The following is a 21,573-nucleotide window of genomic DNA, read 5'->3' on the forward strand; positions in this document are numbered from 1 at the left end:
CCGCATATAAGGATTCTTGATTCCACCCCATGGAACTTGGATTTCGGATTCTAATACTCGTCAGCGGGATTCCGTATTCCTTAAGCTAAATTCCGGATTTCAGGATTTCAAAGTCCAGGATTCCACATTCTATAGGCAAAAAATTTTTCGGACTCCAAAATCCGGATTACCTTATATACGTGACGCGACTTGCAGGATCATGTGTCATTTGTACGGCCCTCTCTCTAGCTTTATATACTCACTTGTAAAGACGACTTATTTTTAAAATTACATCCGACCTGTACCACTGTTCCGGTATAAGAAGAGCTTTTGTATGGACAGAAATGATTGGGGACGTCTATCGTCATTGGAAAATTTTTACCAATTTCCAGGTCAGAAAGGTTTAACTTTACACTACACCTAAACCAACCATGGTGGCTGCCTTTTTATAAAAAAAAGTACACTCGCTATGAACACTTCGCCAGTTCAAAAGTCACAGGCTTATGCATGTTTGGTAGCTCGTGTCTAGACTTGTACTCCCTCTTCCTCGATAAATAAAAAGCCTTAAAATCAGCGACGGCAGTCAAAACGTCGCTTAGAAAAGTTTTTTAGGTAGAGGAACTCTCCCAGAATTGAATTCCTAAGAACCATATCCAAGTTCAGATTGAGAAAGAAAATTTCGTCGTCGAGGTTGTTTACGTCCTGATAAATCATGAAACAAGGCATTTTCACGTCGTAGTCGTGCAGTTATGGTAAAGAAATGTACAAAACCGAGTGCATCACGTGCAAAGTTTTTGTTTTGCAAATTTAATCGATTGCCTTGACTTTGTCGTTGTCGCCGCTGTCTTCGTATCTTAGGTCCCTCAAAAACAAATAAAACGCAGCTGAAAAAATGTATCTACTTTTAGATGAAGAAATAAAGAAGTTGATTTTTAAAGAAAGTCGGATTGTTCCGTGTCACAAGCTTACAAGGCAAGAGACAATATGCAATGAACAATGTTCATGGCAATTTATAATGAATAGAAGGGAAGGTAGCGGAGTTGGGGGTAATCGCGATAAAGTTTGATAAACACTACCATACGGAATAGAAGAATTGTACTTTCTGGATATGTTTTTCGTGATGAGAGCTCTCCAGGCGACAGCTGATAACATGGGAGTTAGATAGCCTGCGTAACAAGCGTTTCCAATCAAGTTGTTGCACGAAAGTTGGAGCGAGAGCAAAAGAAATGGATATGATCCTCTTTTTCACTCGCGTACCTGCTAACTTTCTCGACGAACAAGCCCGGAAACGCTTGCTACGCAACTACATAGGAGCCTAGACATGGGAGGGCTGGAGGGAAAGTCCGACAACAGCAACAACAACAACAAAAAGTTTATTATGTGGTGAATTAAAATGGGAAAAGTATCCACCCGCAACCAGCAATAGCTAATCGAGGCGGGTAGATAGAACAAGATACATGGCACCAAATAAAATAGATGACAAAGTTACACTTACATATATGGCGCGAGATACCGTACGCCATGTTCTTGTTCTTGGTTTTCGGCGACAGTTTTGCCTTCAGCGACTCTAGTTCGGTCTCGAAGTTTTTTCATTGTTTCTTTAAATCATCATTATCTCTCTTGAGCGCTTTTACCTGGGCCATGAACGGTTTCGGTACCAAAAAGTGGAAAAAATATCACGATCCAACTTGCGCGCGTCCGTCGAACGCACGCAACAACCTTCTACATACAAATACTACATACATGAACACAATTCGTATGGATACCGGTATTTAGAACGTTGGAGAAAGTTGTATGAGAGATTGAGCGTTACGGAGTCAGTTTTTATCTCCTCATATTCTAGGCGTCGTGCGGGAGTAGGAAGTGATTATTAACAACGTTCATTGGCCATAGTAGAAAGGTTACCTGATAGCTGACATTTGAAATGTTCGCTATACTCGTTGGAGCAGATCTAGTGTTTTCTCTCCAGGAATGACTAGTAATGAAAAGTCAACTTTTGCACGATCTGTTTGTGTCGCTGTGAAAAGCAATTTCGATACTCAAGTAATGGAGGGATCTTAGCCGTCAGACGTACAAGGAGGGGGTGGATGCCACCCCCCTGTGAGGTTTTTCTAAGTTTTTTCTAGACGATCAAACATCAGCACCTGACGTTTTCAGTAGCTGTTCGTTTATCCTTGCACGCGTTTTGAGGCAAGTTTTCTGATGATCAGTTACTATGGTTAAGAGATATTGCGTCATAATTACTCCGGTAGGTTGTCAAGCCATTTTTTAGTAAAAATGCATGTTTTTTCAACTTGTTTCAACAATAAAAGAACAGCTTGTGGATGCGGTGATGCAAAGTACTTGTTTATGTGTTATTTTGCATGTCAAGCACAAAAAATTACCAATTCTCTCCCTTTTAAAATGATTTCTAATTCTGGGTAAAATCCAAGATGGCGACCATGTTTGGTGACGTCCAGGCTTAGTGCCAACACCGATAAAATATACACTCGACTCTCGATAACTCGAGCCTTCAAGGGAAATCGAAAAAGGTTCGAGTTATCGGGAACTCGAAAAAAATAGCCGGGAGTAAGGAAAAAAAACAGTTTTCACTACATAGCGATCATAGGAAATAAAAGAGAAAAGCAACGAACAATGCAAACCAAACCACAAAACCAAAAACACTGACTTGAGGACGGAGTTAACTTTAGAGGGGCGAAGGAGAAGTGTTCCCTTTATGTACCATTCCGTCTAGCCGGGAAGAATATTCAACAGCTTTGTTTTGGTGTTTTTCTGTTTCTTAGGTTATTTTAAGTAGGTTTCTTCCTATCAGGCGTCTAACCGAGCCGGTCTGGTCTAATGCTCAAATAAGCCTGATGAAAGTTTCGTAGAAACTCGAAAAACACTGAGACCCGACGTAATGCTGCTGAACTCGCAGTCGTGCAAGTGGCCCCCTTTAACCGAGATCAGTGATAAACCTAAAAACTTCGCCAAAGCTCCTTGAAAATCCTAGTTCGGTTCAATGTTGAGATGTCATTTCGGCGTTTACTGAACAAAAACAACATTGAAAAAAGGAGGGGGAAAGAAAAGGGAACGAAATTTTCAAAGTGTTTCAAGATTTTTCGCTGAAACAGAAGCCTCAGTTTCTAGCCGTGGGTGCCTCGACGCGCCTATCATAAACCTAGCTGATCTCAAATCGGGGCCGGGTTAAATTAAGATATGAATTTGTCACGCGTGGCGCATGCGCGCGATGTGGCGTAACATCTTGTTGGGCCAACTTGTACGTCGGGAGATCTGTCTTCTCGCGTTATATTTCAATCGTCCTTGTGATTTTCACTCATTAATTAACGTTTACGCAGAATCGTTCGACAGAACCATTGGCCTAGGACTGGCAAAACAAAAAATCCATTGTCTTCAAAATTCTTGTAAATCAATGTTTCATTTCCTAGTTGAGTTGTATTTTCGATCTGTTTGTTGATATTCTAAACCTCTGACTAACACACAACATCTCGGTGACCTATATGTCGATCTTACCACACAATTCCGGTTATAGGCCCTGAGTTATGCCAGTTCGTGAGGGTTTTGAGCAAGCTTATTAAAAATGCACTTATTTGAGTGTCACTGTATTTAGCCACGAAAGTACTAACTGGGGACACTATTTTTTACGTCTCCTACTGGAGACGGGACCGCTATTTTACGTGGTCATCCGAGCCACGCGAAGGTCTAGCCACTTGCAATGCAAAGGGAGTACCTTCATTTCCCAGTTATTTTAAGACCCTGAGTAATGGACCGGCCCCGGGAATCGGGCCCGCGACCTTCCTCTCTGCAGTAATTAAGCGCTCTACCGAGCTAATACTGCCGCGGGAAGGAAGTGGCTTACACCCAACTGGGCTTCAACTGAACGGTAAAAAAAAAACTGAAATAAGAAAGGCACCATTAGCTGGAAAGTTGTATCAGAAGACACATTCCATGCTTGTTGGGATCTAAAAAATAAGCTGCCATAAAGCACACAAATAAGTCAACAACGTGCTTGACTTACAAAGTCAAAAATTGAACTACAATTTTAATTAGAGCATTAAAAAACCGCATGTATCTTTAACAGGGGCGGACGAAGAAAATTTAGAAAGGGGTGACCGGAACACTTAACAGCTCTATTCTAGATACCTTTTATTTTTCTGAGACGGAATTCTATAAAAATATTGCAAAATTTCAAAGAAACTAAGGGGTGGCCGGAGCCCCCTCGGCCCACCCCTAAATCCGCCCATGTTTAAAACTGATCATAAGACCAACGGTATTGCGATATGTCGATTTTCAGAGAAAGAAATAAAATGAAAGGTGATGCATGAGGGAAAATGTCTGATGTGAGGGGGAAGGGGGTCTTATAACCGAGTGGGTTGGGTTTTGGCCTTAACTGGAATTATGTAATATTTACATTCGGTAAATATTTTTTGAATTTTATTTCAACCGGTAAATAAAAGAAACGAAAGAAATACAATCAGTGACTGTGAGAAATAAGGGCTTTCCAGCTTTAGCAATGTTTTTTTTTACGGTGCGTCTCGTTAAATTCCTTGCTTTATTGATTCCAACACAGGCTGGCGTAAATACAACTATTGAACACGGCAGCGGATATAATTTTGCCACGTTGCCTTTTGAGGAAGTTGCAAGGTTAGGTAACCTGTCTGGTCCTGCTTTACTTTCTTTCTCAACAAAGTCTTTCTTCCTTTTTTCAATTTTTAGAGTAATTTCACCAAGGGATATTTTTTTACTTATTTGGCGTAACGTAAATTGAATTCAGTTCCGAGAAACAACCAAAAAATATTCAGTAGGAGTACAGATCAATTTTGACAGTTTTTAAGCAAAAGAGTGCTCATAAGTTTTAATTCCCGAAGGAACACGTTTACATTTTGCTTTTTTCATGGACAGATGGCTTTGAACAAACATTGAACCTTGTTAACGTTCGTAATTACAACAACTGATAACCGTCCACCAAGATCTATCCCTTGTTTTATGAAATAACTTGGTAAAAGCATATAAGATGCCTTTATTGCTGCCATTGAAATACAACCATTCATAATTAGCTGACTATAACAGACATGAGGTATTATATTTGACTGACATTTTGTGCAATCGTTTGTTAATATCAATCAATTATTTTCATCACATCTGATACGGAAGATGTGTCCTCGGCTCGTATAAATTCAAAAGCAGTAGTCATTATTCGCCTCGCCTGAACCAAATGCTTGCACTTACTATTCGGCTTAATAGATTAAACAAGTCCCACGCGTGAATATCACATGATTTTCAAAGGACATTTTTGTTATTTCTATTTCTAAAGTGTTATAATAATTTTAAAAGATACGGAAGAACTTTTTAAAAATTGGGTGAGAAACATCATTTTAATAATCACCCTCAGTTGAATAATGCACACAGCCAAAGTTTGCTTCACATTTAATTTACTTTAATTGCGAGCAACGCTTTCAGTTTCAAGGCAGCAGCAATCGTATCAGCAGCTGCCAGACGTTTAGGAAACACATATTTCAACCAACAGAGGAGGCCATGCAGATGCAAATAACGTGTTTTTCTTTTGCTATCGCAATCTCTTTCGTTCGGCAATAAATAAATTAGTCGTTAGCTCCGAACTGAAAATAAAAAGTAAAGAAAATTCATAACGGGACCCGAGATGGTGCTGTTCAAACTGTTAAACTAATTCGTCCCCATCCGGCCTTTTGTGTAACGTCATTTTTGCAAACTGCGCGCTGGCTGGGATCTGAAAAATCGACGGATTTTAAGAGAAAAGGCAGGGTTAGAAGCATCACTGAGCTCCGGCAGTCCCATGTGAGAACCGTTTTATCCAATAAAAGTTCATTTTGCGGAAAAATTAACATTGAATGTTGTAAATCATCATTGAAAGAGAAAACCGTCGTAGCAAACTTAGTTCTATTTCTCAGTTCGATGAAGGATATTGTCCCTGCTCTTCAATTTATTTTAAAAAAAAGGATTAAATTCTTATCTCTTTTTGTTTTATTTTCCAAAAATATGGGTCTGTAGGGCGATAGGAAGTAAGCGAAATATATGGGCATGGTCAAATGATATGCAATAGACACAACAGAAACCTTTAGATTCGAGCATGACTACGAAAAACAGATTTGACTTAGTTATTTTCGCGTATTCTCAAAAAATAAGCATCCCGGAAAGCTTCAATTTACTTTGTCACTTCAGAAAAGAGAAGTTAGAAAAGTTATCGTGGTTATTTTTATTGAGGGAGGTTAAGGCCTCTCCAGATTGCAAATTGATAAAACGTCGGACATTTCTCTTATTATTTCTGTCACTTTCGACATTTTTGCTAAAACCCGGCCCGCTCTGTCAACCACGACTATTGCACTTTCCAGCCAAAATGACGTTCATTTACGCGCGCGCACTTCGCCGATTTGAGGTTTTATTTTGTTTTTAGTTTCAATTTGTTTTCTACTCTTTTTGAATTTTAAATTCAACAGTTACTATATTTTTTTTCGTAGGAAATTCTTGATCGTAGTGCTACTTTTTGCTGTAGCGACTTTCATCACCCCTGTTGGGTTGCTACTGATAAGGACTGACGTGCGTCGCTCGTCTACTGTGAACACAACAGAAGATCACGTGCTGAGAGGGCACACCATTCACAAACAACATACTTATGACTTCCTGTCATGCGCACAGCTATGTTTGGCACGCACAAGATGCATGTCGTTTAATTACCAAAACATCGAAAATGGAGTTTGCGAGTTGAACAGAGAAGTTTCACGTGCAAGCATTGTAGTCGCACTCATCGCTCGAAGAGGGTATACTTTTGGACAGTTCGTGGACACAAATGTGAGTAAAATGAATTCATTTACTTCACTGTTTAATACATTCTTTAGTCAGCCAGACTCGGTTGAAATAAGTTTTCTTAACAAAGAAATAAATACAGAACTCTATTAAAACACATCAAACTGTTCATCATATCTATCATATGTCAAACCTGACTGTGCAGCATCTCCTTTATATGTCACTTTGCTAGTCAGCAATATAACTTAAAATAGGCACACCCAATTAACTAAATCGCCCTGCCTTACAACTTAGCGTCAACACCTTGATGGTGTTTAACAAAAGAAATGAATAAGAAACATGATCTTAATGCCTCGATTTTATTCAGAAAGTACAAACTTTTCGCTTTTTGGGCTTATTGGTTTATGCCTCATCCTTCCTCTCCCCTTCCAGCTCCCCACCCACCTCAAAAAAAGAAACCTAAATTGCTCTTCCACGCAAGTAAAGAAAAGATAGTACATTGCAAGCCTGCTTTTTCAAAAGGACATTACTGTAATATATCATCCTATCTATATCTACATTCTTTCACAAGCAAGTCGAAATTTATATTCATAGCTGAGACACATGCAGATAGGATGTGGAGCTTGAGCTAGTAGCCCTCGGATTTATTCCCAGGAAACCAAGAGAGAAAAATTCCTCAGGAGTATCAATTTTTGTGAGAAAAGTTAAAAGGGTGGCAACGAAAAATACGTACAAAAAATAAAGTGCAAGGGCCTAGCTTAGGCAAATTCACAAATCAAAGCATAAATCCTCTATAAATGCTACACGGTCTCGTCGCGTAGGCTATCTGAAAACCAGGAATAGAGTAGTATACAAGTAAGAAAATAAGAACTACAGATTTAGCAGTGTACTTCTAGCGCTGGACATTTCTTTAGTCTACAAATTGACCTGAACTACCTTATTCATTTTAGGGGCCTGATATTTCAGCCGGCGGAGGACGAAATGGTGAGTTAACAGACAGGCAGATGATGGTTTACTTGGTCCCGGTTAGGTAGGGGGGAAGGGGGAAGGGGGCTGGTCCCGGTTGTTTAGTAGTAATAGCTAGATTGACCTCTTTTAACTCTTCCTTTGTCCTAGACGTTTTAGAGGGTGCGACAAACGGTGAAAAATGTAACTGACTACCGACAAAACGAAAAAAAAATTACCGACTACCGACAGAAAAAAAATATTAACCGACAACCGACATGGTTCGACATTGTAGGAACGTTTTTACTCAGAAATAAATCGTGTTTTTTATTTTCCCTTTTTTTATCAAAAGTATGCATGAAGGTAAATCACTTTAAATCCCTATTTCGTTACTTGCAGAATTTCCTGTCATCAACTTACTTGTGTAAAATAGTTATAAAATCGTCTAGGTTCGATTTTCGCTTGTTTCCTGGCCTGTATAGAGCTCTGCCTATTTCGTGCCAGCAGGTCAAGCTCATTTGAGACCGTTCAAAGGATGCGCCTTTGTTTCTCTTCATTTTCGCATTTTCGGAGAAAATCCAGGAAAGTGCGCGCTCATTTCCCGGGAACAGAATTCAGTGACTAAAAATAGCTTAACAAAAATCCGACTCATCTCAAAGATTAGACTAGGCGTTTCCTCTTCGACCACTTATTTCTCTTGATTACTTCGCTGGTCTGTGAAGTGGGAAGAACTGGTTAAAGACTGCTCAAAGTGGTGCAAACGATCGCGCAGTTAAGCAAACCAGACTTTAGATAGGGTTCTTTTAAAATCAAATGATTAATCTACGCGAAATGAAGAAGTTTAACTCTTGTACAGAGTTTAAAGTGTGTGAATTACATAACGATTATTAATAATTAACTTGTTTTTTAATCATTAACCGAGATTTACCGACACCCGTCAAAGGTCGAAAATTTTAACCGACAACCGACGAAGTAAAGAAATTTTAACCGACAACCGATATGTGGTCCCCCATTCAGATCCTCGTTTTAGTGATTGTTCACCTTTTCTCTAATTACTTCAGACCATAAATATGCCTTTACGACACTGGGTGCCAGAGGAGAAACTGGACCGAGTCATATATCTGGATATGCAAGAACGTCCCTGGAAGGAAAAGTTACTTTAAACAACGGAATCCAAATTTGGACTGTGCCCGTGACTGGAACTTACGTTATTGAAGCATCAGGTGGTTCTGGCGGAAATGGTACCGACGGAACACAATCTTATCCGCTTCCTTGGACGCTTGGTGGCTTAGGCGCAAAGATAATAGGATCCTTCAAACTTTCACGAGGAACTCAACTGAAAATCTTGGTTGGACAGGAGGGTAGTACAACTTCAAGCTTTACTGATAGGCCAGGGGGAGGGGGTGGTGGAACTTTTGTAACCCTGTCTGATAACACTCCACTTATAATCGCCGGTGGGGGAGGCGGAGGAGGGACAGCAAAAGGCCAAATTACAGACGGTGACCCAGGTCAGGCGACAGGGAATGGGACCCAATGTGGGGGAAAAGGGGGCAGTGGGGGACAAGTCTGCAATGCTGACACGGGAAACAGTGAGTCTAGTCTAATGTCTGGAGGGGGAGCAGGGCTTTAAGGAGATGGGGCAGCCGGAGGCTTTTCAATTTTAATAGCAGCTTTGAGTTTTGCAAAAGGAGGAAATGGGGGAGTTTGTCCGATGTCAAATGGTGGCTTTGGAGGGGGTGGGTTTGCTATGGCACTTGGAGGGGGTGGGGGCGGATATTCCGGTGGAGGAGTTATGGGAACCCAAAATAAGGGTACCGCTGGGGGAGGGGGGTCATGTAACAACGGTGCCAATCAGCAAAACATGGCGGGTGTTAATAAAGGTGATGGTAAAGTTATAATAAGGTTGAAACCTTACGTATAAAGTGTTTAACTAAACCGAATAAGTGGTGAATTTGAAAGAGACTAAAGTAAAGAATCTTTTCTTGAAACTATAACCAGAATTTGTTACAACTATTAGTAATCACGAAACAGGACTGAGTGGAGTCCAATTTGGTCTGTAATCATACGAGTGATTAACAACGTTATACTACTACATGAGAAATTTCTGCAATTTGATTTGCTTAGAGCAGTGGTATTCAGCTTAATTTGAAATACCTACATGTGAAAATTACAAACCTTTTGCTGGTAGTATTACATCCTCGGAGACCCAGGGGCAGATAAAGGGGGCGAGGGAAAGTCTAAACGGGCGGAAAAATATATATGGAACGAAGAAAAGTAAAGAACGGCGAGAAGAGCCCCTGGGGACAATGTCTTACCAGACCAGTTCCAAAGACAGACCAGTTACCGGACTTGTGTTTTTCTAACACAAATTCAATCAGAAGCCAGAACGGCGGCGACCGTTTGGAACTGGTCTGGTAAGACATTGTCCCCAGGGGCTCTTCTCACCGTTCTTTACTTTTCTTCGTGCCACATTTTTCCGCCCGTTTAGACTTTCCCTCGTCCCCACTATCTGTCCCTGGGTCTCGGAGGATGGTAGTATTATAAACAAATAATAGCATGATTTGTACGTGATATTTGGCATAAATACGACTTGTGATATTTCAAACTTGTCTTTCACTCGCCTAACGGCTCGTGAAATTACGTATAACAATTTCGAAATATCACTCGTGGTATTTATGCCAAATATGACTACAAATCATGCTATTACCTATACTAATAGTCCCCTCAGTTGCGCAGTCCGCATATAAGGATTCTTGATTCCACCCCATGGAACTTGGATTTCGGATTCTAATACTCGTCAGCGGGATTCCGTATTCCTTAAGCTAAATTCCGGATTTCAGGATTTCAAAGTCCAGGATTCCACATTCTATAGGCAAAAAATTTTTCGGACTCCAAAATCCGGATTACCTTATATACGTGACGCGACTTGCAGGATCATGTGTCATTTGTACGGCCCTCTCTCTAGCTTTATATACTCACTTGTAAAGACGACTTATTTTTAAAATTACATCCGACCTGTGCCACTGTTCCGGTATAAGAAGAGCTTTTGTATGGACAGAAATGATTGGGGACGTCTATCGTCATTGGAAAATTTTTACCAATTTCCAGGTCAGAAAGGTTTAACTTTACACTACACCTAAACCAACCATGGTGGCTGCCTTTTTATAAAAAAAAGTACACTCGCTATGAACACTTCGCCAGTTCAAAAGTCACAGGCTTATGCATGTTTGGTAGCTCGTGTCTAGACTTGTACTCCCTCTTCCTCGATAAATAAAAAACCTTAAAATCAGCGACGGCAGTCAAAACGTCGCTTAGAAAAGTTTTTTAGGTAGAGGAATTCTCCCAGAATTGAATTCCTAAGAACCATATCCAAGTTCAGATTGAGAAAGAAAATTTCGTCGTTGAGGTTGTCTACGTCCTGATAAATCATGAAACAAGGCATTTTCACGTCGTAGTCGTGCAGTTATGGTAAAGAAATGTACAAAACCGAGTGCATCACGTGCAAAGTTTTTGTTTTGCAAATTTAATCGATTGCCTTGACTTTGTCGTTGTCGCCGCTGTCTTCGTATCTTAGGTCCCTCAAAAACAAATAAAACGCAGCTGAAAAAATGTATGTACTTTTAGATGAAGAAATAAAGAAGTTGATTTTTAAAGAAAGTCGGATTGTTCCGTGTCACAAGCTTACAAGGCAAGAGAGAATATGCAATGACCAATGTTTATTGCAATTTATAATGAATAGAAGGGAAGGTAGCGGAGTTGGGGTTAATCGCGATAAAGTTTGATAAACACTACCATACGGAATAGAAGAATTGTACTTTCTGGATATGTTTTTCGTGATGAGAGCTCTCCAGGCAACAGCTGATAACATGGGAGTTAGATAGCCTGCGTAACAAGCGTTTCCAATCAAGTTGTTGCACGAAAGTTGGAGCGAGAGCAAAAGAAATGGATATGATCCTCTTTTTCACTCGCGTACCTGCTAACTTTCTCGACGAACAAGCCCGGAAACGCTTGCTACGCAACTACATAGGAGCCTAGACATGGGAGGGCTGGAGGGAAAGTCCGACAACAGCAACAACAACAACAAAAAGTTTATTATGTGGTGAATTAAAATGGGAAAAGTATCCACCCGCAACCAGCAATAGCTAATCGAGGCGGGTAGATAGAACAAGATACATGGCACCAAATAAAATAGATGACAAAGTTACACTTACATATATGGCGCGAGATACCGTACGCCATGTTCTTGTTCTTGGTTTTCGGCGACAGTTTTGCCTTCAGAGACTCTAGTTCGGTCTCGACGTTTTTTCATTGTTTCTTTAAATCATCATTATCTCTCTTGAGCGCTTTTACCTGGGCCATGAACGGTTTCGGTAAATTCAACAAAAGTTGAATTCCTTGCTTTATTGAGTCCAGCACAGGCTGGCGTAAATACAACTATTGAACACGGCAGCGGATATAATTTAGCCATGTTGCCTTTTAAGGAAGTTGCAAGGCAAGCTGTCTGGTCCTGCTTTGCTTTCTTTCTCGACAAAGTCTTTCTTCTTTTTTTCAATTTTTAGAGTAATTTCATCAAGGGATGTTTTTCTACTTATTTAGCGTAACGTCAGTTCTGAGAAACAACCAAAAAATATTCAGTAGGAGTGCAGATCAATTTTGACAGCTTTTTAGCAACAGAGTGCTCATAAGTTTTAATTCCCGAAGGAACACGTTTATATTTTGCTTTTTTCATGAACAGATGACTTTGAACAAACACTGAACCTTGTTAACGTTCGTAATTACAACAATTGTCCACCAAGTACCACCCCTTCTTTTATGAAAAACTTAGTAAAAGCATATGAGATGCCATTATTGCTGCCATTAAAATACAACCACTGGCATAATTAGCCTATACTCGATAAACAGTAATTTTACGAATATGTCTTGCAAGGCACTATTTTTATATATCATGTCTATGTGCGATGAAAACATCATTAATCTCAGTGCCTCTTATATTGAAAATATTCTAAAATGTTACGCATCCGAATTCTAATTAAACTTTCTTACCATACGAGTAGCGTAGAAGCCGTACATAGCGAAGAAATTTTTCTTTTATGATAATATTCAATTGTTCCTTTCTTTCTTTCTTACTTAACTTTTATTTTACTTTTTTTATTTGTCATTGTTTTGGTACTGAAATCTTCATGTCGAAGATAAAGTCAATAAAGTTGTTGTTGTACGTTGGCATAATTAGTTGACTATAACTGACATGAGGTTTTATACTTGACTGACATTTTGTGCAATCGTTTGTTAATATCAATCAATTATTTTCATCATATCTGATAAGAAAAATGTTTCCTCGGCTCGTATAAATTAAAAACCAGTAGTCATTATTTGCCTCGCCTGAGCCAAATGCTCGCACTTGCTATTCGGCTTTAGTTAATAGATTAAACAAGTCCCACGCGTGAATATCACATTATTTTCAAAGGACATTTTTGTTATTTCTATTTTTAAAAGATACGGAAGAACTTTTTCAAAAATGGGCTAAGAATCATCATTTTTATAATCACCTTTGAATAATGCACACAGCCAAAGTTTGCTTCACATTTAATTGACTTTAATTGCGAGCAACGCTTTCAGTTTTAAACAGCAGCAATCGTATCAGCAGCTGCCAGACGTTTAAGAAAAAGAACTTCCCGTGTTGTAGCGAAAATTTTGCTTTCCTATGAGAACAGCTCGTATTGAACGGAGACTTAAAGAGATCAGCATTCAATATGTCGTCAATCTCATGGTAAGTCATAAAATAACTTTTTTTTTGCAATCAAAATATAGTTCAGTCACAACTATATTGTTAAGTCTTACAGGCCGTGGCTATAAAAGTGGAGCCGGAGAACACATATTTCACCTAACGGAGGAGGCCATGCAGATGGACATAACGTGCTTTTCTTTTGCTATCGCAATCTCTTTCGTTGGGCAATAAATAGATTGGTCGTTAGCTCCGAACTTAAAATAAAGAGTAAAGAAAAGGTCATAACTGGGCCCGAGATGGTGCTGTTCAAACTGGTTAAACTGATTCGTGCCAATCCGGCCCTTTGTGTAACGTCATTTTTGCAAACGCACTAGTTAGCTGGGATGAAAACTCGACGGATTTTAAGAGAAAAGGCAGGGTCAGAAGCATCACTGAGCTCCGGCAGTCCCATGTGAGAACCGTTTTATTCAATAAAAGTTCATTTTGGGGGAAGGTTAACATTGAATACTGCATGTAAATCATCATTGAAAGAGAAAACCGTCGAAGCAAACTTAGTTCTACTTCTCAGTTCGATGAAGGATATTGTCCCTGCTCTTGAATTAATTTAAAAAAAGTATTATATTCTTAACCTTTTTTTTTTCATTTTCCAAAAATATGGGTCTGTAGGGCGATAGGAAGTAAGCGAAATATATGAGCATGGTCAAATGATATGCAACAGACGCAACAGAAACCTTTAGATTCGAGCATGACTACGAAAAACAGATTTGACTTAGTTATTTTCGCGTATTCTCAAAAAATAAGCATCCCGGAAAGCTTCAATTTACTTTGTCACTTCAGAAAAGAGAAGTTAGAAAAGTTATCGTGGTTATTTTTATTGAGGGATCGGAGCAAAGGCCTCTCTAGATTGCAAATTGATAAAACGTAGGCATTTCTCTTACTATTTCTATCACTTTCGACATTTTTGCTAAAACCCGGCCCGCTCTGTCAACCACGTCTATTGCACTATCCAACCAAAATGACGTTCGTTTACGCGCGCGCACTTCTCCGATTTGAGGTTTTATTTTGTTTTTAGTTTCAATTTGTTTTTCTACTCTTTTTGAATTTTAAATTCAACAGTTTCTATATTTTTTTCGTAGGAAATTCTTGATCGTAGTGCTACTTTTTGCTTTAGCGACTTTCATCACCCCTGTTGGGCTGCTACTGATAAGGACTGATATGCGTCGCTCGTCTACTGTGAGCACAACAGAAGATCACGCGCTGAGTGGGCACACCATTCACAAACAACATACTTATGACTTCCTGTCATGCGCACAGCTATGCTTGGCACGCACAAGATGCATGTCTTTTAATTACCAAAACATCGAAAATGGAGTTTGCGAGTTGAACAGAGAAGTTTCACATGCAAGCATTGTAGTCGAAATCACCGCTCGAAGAGGGTTTACTTTTGGACAGTTCGTGGACACAAATGTGAGTAAAATGACTTCATTTACTTCTCTGTTTAATACATTCTTTAGTCAGCCAGACTCGGCTGAAATAAGTTTTCTTAACAAAGAAATAAATACAGAACTCTATTAAAACACATCAAACTGTTCATCATATCTTTCATATGTCAAACCTGACTGTGCAGCATATCATTTATATGCCGCTTTGCTAGTCAGCAATATAACTTAAAATAGGCACACCCAATTAACTATTTAAATCGCCCTACCTTACAACTTAGCCTCAACACCTTGATGGTGTTTAACAAAAGAAATGAATAAGAAACATGATCTTAACGCCTCGATTTTATTCAGAACGTATACAAACGTTTCGCTTTTTGGGCTTATTAGTTTATGCCCCATCCTCCCTCTCCCCTCACAGCTCCCCACCCCCCTCAAAAAAAGAAACCTAAATTGCCCTTCCACGCAAGTAAAGAAAAGATAGTACATTGCAAGCCTGCCTTTTCAAAAGGATATAAGTCGAAATTTATATTCATAGCCGATGCACATGCAGATAGGGTGTGGAGATTGAGCTAGGAGCCCTGGGATTTATTCCCAGAAAACTAAGAGAGAAAAATCCCCCAAGAGTGAGCAAAGTTAAAAGGGTGGCAACGAAAAATACGTACAAAAAAATGATAAAGTACGAGGGCCTAGCTTAGGCAAATTCACAAATCAATTAAAAGCATAAATCCTCTATAAATGCTACAAGGTCTCGTCGCGTAGGCTATCTGAAAACCAGGAATAGAGCAGCATACAAGTAAGAAAATAACAACTACAGATTCAGCAGTGTACTTCTAGCGCTGGACATTTCTTTAGTCTACAAATTGACCTGAACTACCTTATTCATTTTAGGGGCCTGATATTTCAGCCGGCGGAGGACAAAATGGTGAGTTAACAGACAGGCAGATGATGGTTTACTTGGTCCCGGTTACGTAGGGGGGAAGGGGGCTGGTCCCGGTTGTTTAGAATTAATAGATTGACCTCTTTTAACTCTTCTTCCTTTGTCCTAGACGTTTTAGGCGTTTTAGTGATTATTCACCTTTTCTCTAATTACTTCAGACCATAAATATGTCTTTACGACACTGGGTGCCAGAGAAGAAACTGGACCGAGTGATATATCTGGATATGCAGGAACGTCCCTGGAAGGAAAAGTTACTTTAAACAACGGAATCCAAATTTGGACTGTGCCCGTGACTGGAACTTACGTTATTGAAGCAACAGGTGGCTCTGGGGGAAACGGTACCTACGGAACACAATCTTATCCGCTTCCTTGGACGCTTGGTGGCTTAGGAGCAAAGATAATTGGATCCTTCAAACTTTCACGAGGAACTCAAATCAAAATCCTAGTCGGACAGGAGGGTGGTACATCTATAAGCTTCCCTGATAGACCAGGGGGAGGGGGTGGTGGAACGTTTGTAACCCTGTCTGATGACACTCCACTTATAATTGCCGGTGGAGGAGGAGGTGGAGGGGCAGCACGTAACCAATTTACCGACGGTGACCCAGGTCAGGCGACAACGATTGGCACTCAGAGTGGAGGAACAGGGGGCAGTGGGGGACAAGTCTGCGATGCAGACACAGGGAACAGTGATTCTAGTGTAAGGGCTGGAGCAGGAGCAGGACTAAGAGGGGATGGGGAAAGCAGTATTGCAATTGCAACCGAGGCGTTGAGTTTTACCAACGGGGGAACTGGGGGAACATGTCCAGTTTCCAATGGTGGTTTTGGCGGAGGTGGGTTTGCTATGCTTAATGGAGGGGGAGGGGGAGGTTATTCCGGTGGGGGAGTAGTGGGAACTCAAACTAAAGGTACCGCTGGGGGAGGGGGATCATATAATGTCGGTACAGATCAGCAGAACATGGCGGGTGTTAATAAAGGTGATGGTAAAGTTATAATAACTTTGAGGCGTTAATGTTATTTACGTTCCTCCTCAGAGTTCCAACCCAAAGAAAATGGGGCTAGCTTAATGTTCAAGTAGATCAAAGAACTTATGTTAGGAAGGTAAATCAGGAATTAGAGTTGGAAAAGTTCAATAATGCTCATAAGTGTCACTTAACATGACTTAATCTTCCTGTACTTTAATGAAGAAACATACATGTTACTTTCAACCTATTCTTCGTCTAAAACAATTGTAATTTTATCAACCCTTTGGTGAAATATAGTCTAACAACTTGCGCATCATGTTTCACAATACGACGAGTTCTATGGTCATTAACGCCTGTATTATTATTGTCCGTTATGTTACGCATTTTATTCCCAGGATTTCAGTACTCATAGTCTGCCTTGACAAAGAAATTGACGATGGCTTCACATTTCTCCTGTTTGCCAGATATAAGCTCTGGTTCCTCGTGTTGCAAGATCCGCAAGATGTAAGCCTAGAGGAGCAGGATTAAGAGGAGATGGGAAAGCGATAGTGGAATTGTAACAATATCGTTGAGTTTCCAACGGGGGGAATGGGGGAAAATGTCCGGCTTCCCCTGGCTGTTTTGGCGGGGTTGTAGCTACCATGGTACTTGGAGGGGGGGGGCGGTTTTTCCGGTGGGGGAGCAGAACATAGCGGGTGTTAATAAAGGCGATGGTAAAGTTACAGTAACTTTGAAACATTAAACTTAAAAAAGACTCTTCCTCAGTAGCAAGATAGTCTCTAATTGATGTAAATATACGTAGCCCTTTTTTAGCAGCATATCCATTGTATCTCTATTCACCAGTAGACTGTATCTGCAAAACCGAAACAAAAACTGCTTTACGCTTCATGTTCGTAGCTTTAGCAAGGCTTAATTTAAATAATCAAACCAAAAATGCCATTTTGGGCTCATTACCTAGATGGCATACTTTTACCCCTCCCCACTAACGATAATCAAGGAGGTGCGATTTCAAGTACATTCATGAGCTTAAAAGTAATCTCATTTAATCAGGTTTTGTAGATTAGTTTTAAGCACACGTAATGACTAAATGTAAAACAAATCAAAGAGAAATGAATAAAGTAGTAAGTTTCTAAAGAAAGTCTGTGAGGCATTTTCTGAACATATATAATGAATCATAATAGCGGAAATTTGTCGGCGGGAGAAGATAAAATAGATGGAAAAACCAGTGCTTCTCTACTCCTAGTAGTCTATTACTGTGGAATTGTATGATGAGTTTTCGGTACAAAATCAAAGTAAATTTATTTATCTCATCACAATTCTTATTATCAAAAGAACCAGACGAAGCGAGGCGGTAATGGTTAAAAAAAAGATTAGAATCCTGGTTAGAATTCTAAAGCGTGGTATCCCTATCTGCTCCGCAATATTCTGCTAAACAAAGTTCTTTCGAATACGGTCTTGTCGTACTTGTAACCCAAATTAGCCCGTGTACAGCCGCCCCCTCCTCTAAAAACTTCCCGACATTTTTTTAGCGAAGGCCGGGGTGTCTGTGCACAGGCTAAACACACTGAAATAGACTAGGCGCAAATAACACTTAAATATTATAAGAAAGGAAAGGTGACAGCTTTTATCAGCACATGTTTTAACCTAAACAAAATTCTGTTGAAAAATCTGCTGTCTCTATGGCTCATAGAGAGGTTGAAATCCATAAACCCGTTCTCTTGCCAGACTCAACAATAAAATGTCTGTAGAGTTTTAAATAGAAATCAAATCTGTTGAGAAAGGATTCTGCCAAAGTTCAGTGGAGGTTTGGAGGAGAACAGAGTGTCGAAAGAAATTGACGCTGGCGTAAAATTTTTTCCTTTGTGAAAGATCTAGATATAAGCTCTATTTCCCTCATGACTGAAGATTGTAGTCCTTGCAAAGGCGCGCTCGTTCTTGGCAGAGACTTCCACATGAAAGATGCTCTTCGCTTAGGACCTGCGTAAATTGCAGACTTTGTTACTTATTAGGGTGTTCAGGACAGAAAAATAATTCTGTTTTACTAGACTGGTCTCCTTCAGGGTTAGAATTTTTAATTTTCTAACCAGCATTCCTGTTGCTTTCATACGGGAGTCATGCACCCTCGCGGGAATTGTTTTGATTCTAATACATCCTACATTGTTTTTTAGTTTAGCGTGTTCGATTTTCCATTTCAGACAGGGATGTGTCACTCGAAAAGAGGCCGAAATGAATCTATAAATCAATCGATTTAGAACCGTCAAATGTTGTACACACTAGTCGAGGGGGAGGGGTAGAAAAAACAATAGAAATGCACCCCCCCCCCACCCCCCACCAGTTTCTATTGTAATTCTTAATTTTTCCTTTGGCTTTGTTTATCGCTTTGTTCACAGTTGCCGGGGAAATTTGGAAAATCTCCCGATTAACTAAATGTAGTGAAATGGTAAATAAATGCAATGAAACAAATTCGATGCGATAGCTTTGCTTTGCTTTATGACTCCCTGATTCCGGCACAAGCTGGCGTAGTAAATGCAACTATTGAACACGGCAGCGAATATAATTTAGCCACGTGGCCTTTTGAGTGAGTGGCAAGCTGAACCTGTCTAGTCCTGTTTTGTTTTCTTTCTTTCTTTCTTCCTTCTTTAAATTTTGGAGTATAGACTTTTGCGTTGTTACATGCAAGCAGATTAATTTCATCAAGGGGTGATTTTCTATTTCTTTAACGTAAGGTAAATTGAATTCATTTCCGAGGGACAGCCCAAAAAAATATTTAGTAGGAGATCGTAGGAGTACAGATCAGTACAGATCAATTTTGACAGCTTTTTAACATCCAACAGAGTACTTCTACGTTTTAATTCCGAAGCAACACGTTTATTTTTTGCTTTTTTCATGAACAGATGACTATGTACAAATATACTGAACCTTGTTAACGTTAGTAATTACAACAACTGATAATAGTCCGCCTAAGTTGAAAAACTTGGTAAAAGCATATATGAGATGCCATTATTGCTGCTATTGAAATACAACAATACGCAATTAGCTGACTGTATAACAGACATGAGGTTTTAAATTTAACTGACATTTTTTGCAATCGTTTGTTAATGGGCTATTGCATTTAATATCCGCACCCCCCCCCCCCCCCGGTTGAGGAACCACGGAATTCTCCAGGGGTAAGTTATAAAAATTGAGGATTTCTTTAGGGGTAGAGTAAAAAAAATATGAAATTCATTGGGGGTGAGGCTTCAATTTTTTCGAAATTCTTCAGGGCTAAAGCCATATTCTTCAGGGGTAAGCCCATATTTTATGAAGTCTTCGGGGGTGCTTCGGGTGATGCAATTTTAGCCAATCTTCAGGGGTAAGAAGAAAGGGAAAGTCCTCAACCGGGTTGGGGGCGGGGGGAAGGAGGTACGGATATTAAATGCAGTAGCCCAATATCAATCAGTTATTTTTACTGACATCTGATAAGAAAAATGTTTCTCGGCTCGTATAAATTAAAAAGCATTAATCATTATTCGCCTCGCATGAGCCAAATACGTGCACTTACTATTTCTTATTAGATCAAGACACAAGTCCCACGGGATTTATAGCATAGACAGAATATTTGCCTAATCAAATTCAGTAGCGCGAGCATGCTTCATATTCCCATTGAGCACGCTGATGACGCCAATAGGCGAATCTTTGTTTACATTTTCTGCCTCATTAACATGTGCTCTTCATTATCTGATGAAGCTAATAAAAAAAACCCTGAATATTGAAAGAGCATAACAATTTCAGTTATCTCTGAAAATTTGAGCCCAATATACTTGGGAAGCCGGTTTGAAGAGCACTCAAGAGGCTAGAGTTGCTCTCGGCAGCGCCTTGAGCAACTCTAACGCCTCTTTCGTGCTCTCCAAACTTTCCGCGTGCTCAATATCTCGACATACGCACGCTGACGCACGAACTAACTGTTAAATAATGCACACAGCCAAAATTTGCTTCACATTTAATTTACTTTGCAAGCAACGCTTTCAGTTTTAAACGGCAGCAATTATCAGCAGCTGCTAGACGTTTAGGACTGAAAAAAACTTCCCGTATTGTAGCGAAAGTTTTGCTTTCCTATCAGGACAGCTTGTATTGAACGGAGGATCTTAGGAAGATCAGCCTTCTAAATGTCTTCTTTCTGGTAAGTCATAATATAACCCTTTTTTGTTATCAAAATATAGTTTCAGTTACAACTATATTCTTAAGTCTTACATGAAGAACACATATTTCACCCAACGGTGCCGTAAAGTCAGTGTTTCGTTTCCTATCGCCATCTCTTTCGTCCAGCAATATACAGATCGGTCGTTGGCTGGGAACTGAAAAAAAAGAGCGAAGAAAAGGTCATAACTATACCCGAGATCGTGCTGTTCAAACTGTTAAACTAATTCGTCCCTATCCGGCCCTTTGTGAAACGTCATTTTTGCAAACGCGCTAGTGGCCAGTGGGTTGAAAACTCGATGGATTTTACATGTAAGAGAAAAGGCGGGGTGCAGAGTCCCATGTGAGAACCGTTTTATCCGAAAAAATGTCAAAGGTTTATTTGGGGAAAAGTTAACACTAAATACTGTAAATCATCATTGAAAGGGAAAACCGTCGTAGCAAACTTAGCTCTATTTCTCAGTTCGATGATGGGATATTGTCCCCTCTTTTGAATTTCTTATAGGATGAAATTCTTATCTTTTCTTTTTTCATTTTCCAAAAATATAGGTCTGTAAGGCGATAGGAAGTAAGCGAAACGTATGAGCATGGTCAAATGATATGCGACAGTCTCGAAAGAAACCTTTA

The 21,573-nt window shown here is 39.8% G+C and overlaps 2 protein-coding genes and 1 pseudogene across 2 annotated transcripts in view; all 3 read left to right on the forward strand.

Moving 5' to 3' along the window:
- LOC140952751 (uncharacterized) overlaps positions 1-16,890 on the forward strand; it is a 37,119-nt gene extending 20,229 nt beyond the window's left edge. The window contains exon 3 of the mRNA XM_073402192.1: positions 15,967-16,890. Within this exon, the coding sequence (XP_073258293.1) occupies positions 15,967-16,817 (851 nt within the window). The 3' untranslated portion in view covers positions 16,818-16,890. The remainder of the gene's footprint in view (positions 1-15,966) is intronic.
- On the forward strand, positions 5,052-9,625 carry LOC140952288 (uncharacterized; annotated as a pseudogene).
- A 4,025-nt stretch (positions 16,891-20,915) lies between the features above and the next one.
- The window catches only part of LOC140953282 (uncharacterized), a 5,633-nt gene continuing 4,975 nt past the window's right edge, over positions 20,916-21,573 (forward strand). Inside the window, exon 1 of the mRNA XM_073402780.1 lies at positions 20,916-20,929. Within this exon, the coding sequence (XP_073258881.1) occupies positions 20,916-20,929 (14 nt within the window). The remainder of the gene's footprint in view (positions 20,930-21,573) is intronic.

Source organism: Porites lutea, chromosome 11 (genome assembly GCF_958299795.1).
Source record: "Porites lutea chromosome 11, jaPorLute2.1, whole genome shotgun sequence".
NCBI classification, from domain to species: domain Eukaryota; kingdom Metazoa; phylum Cnidaria; class Anthozoa; order Scleractinia; family Poritidae; genus Porites; species Porites lutea.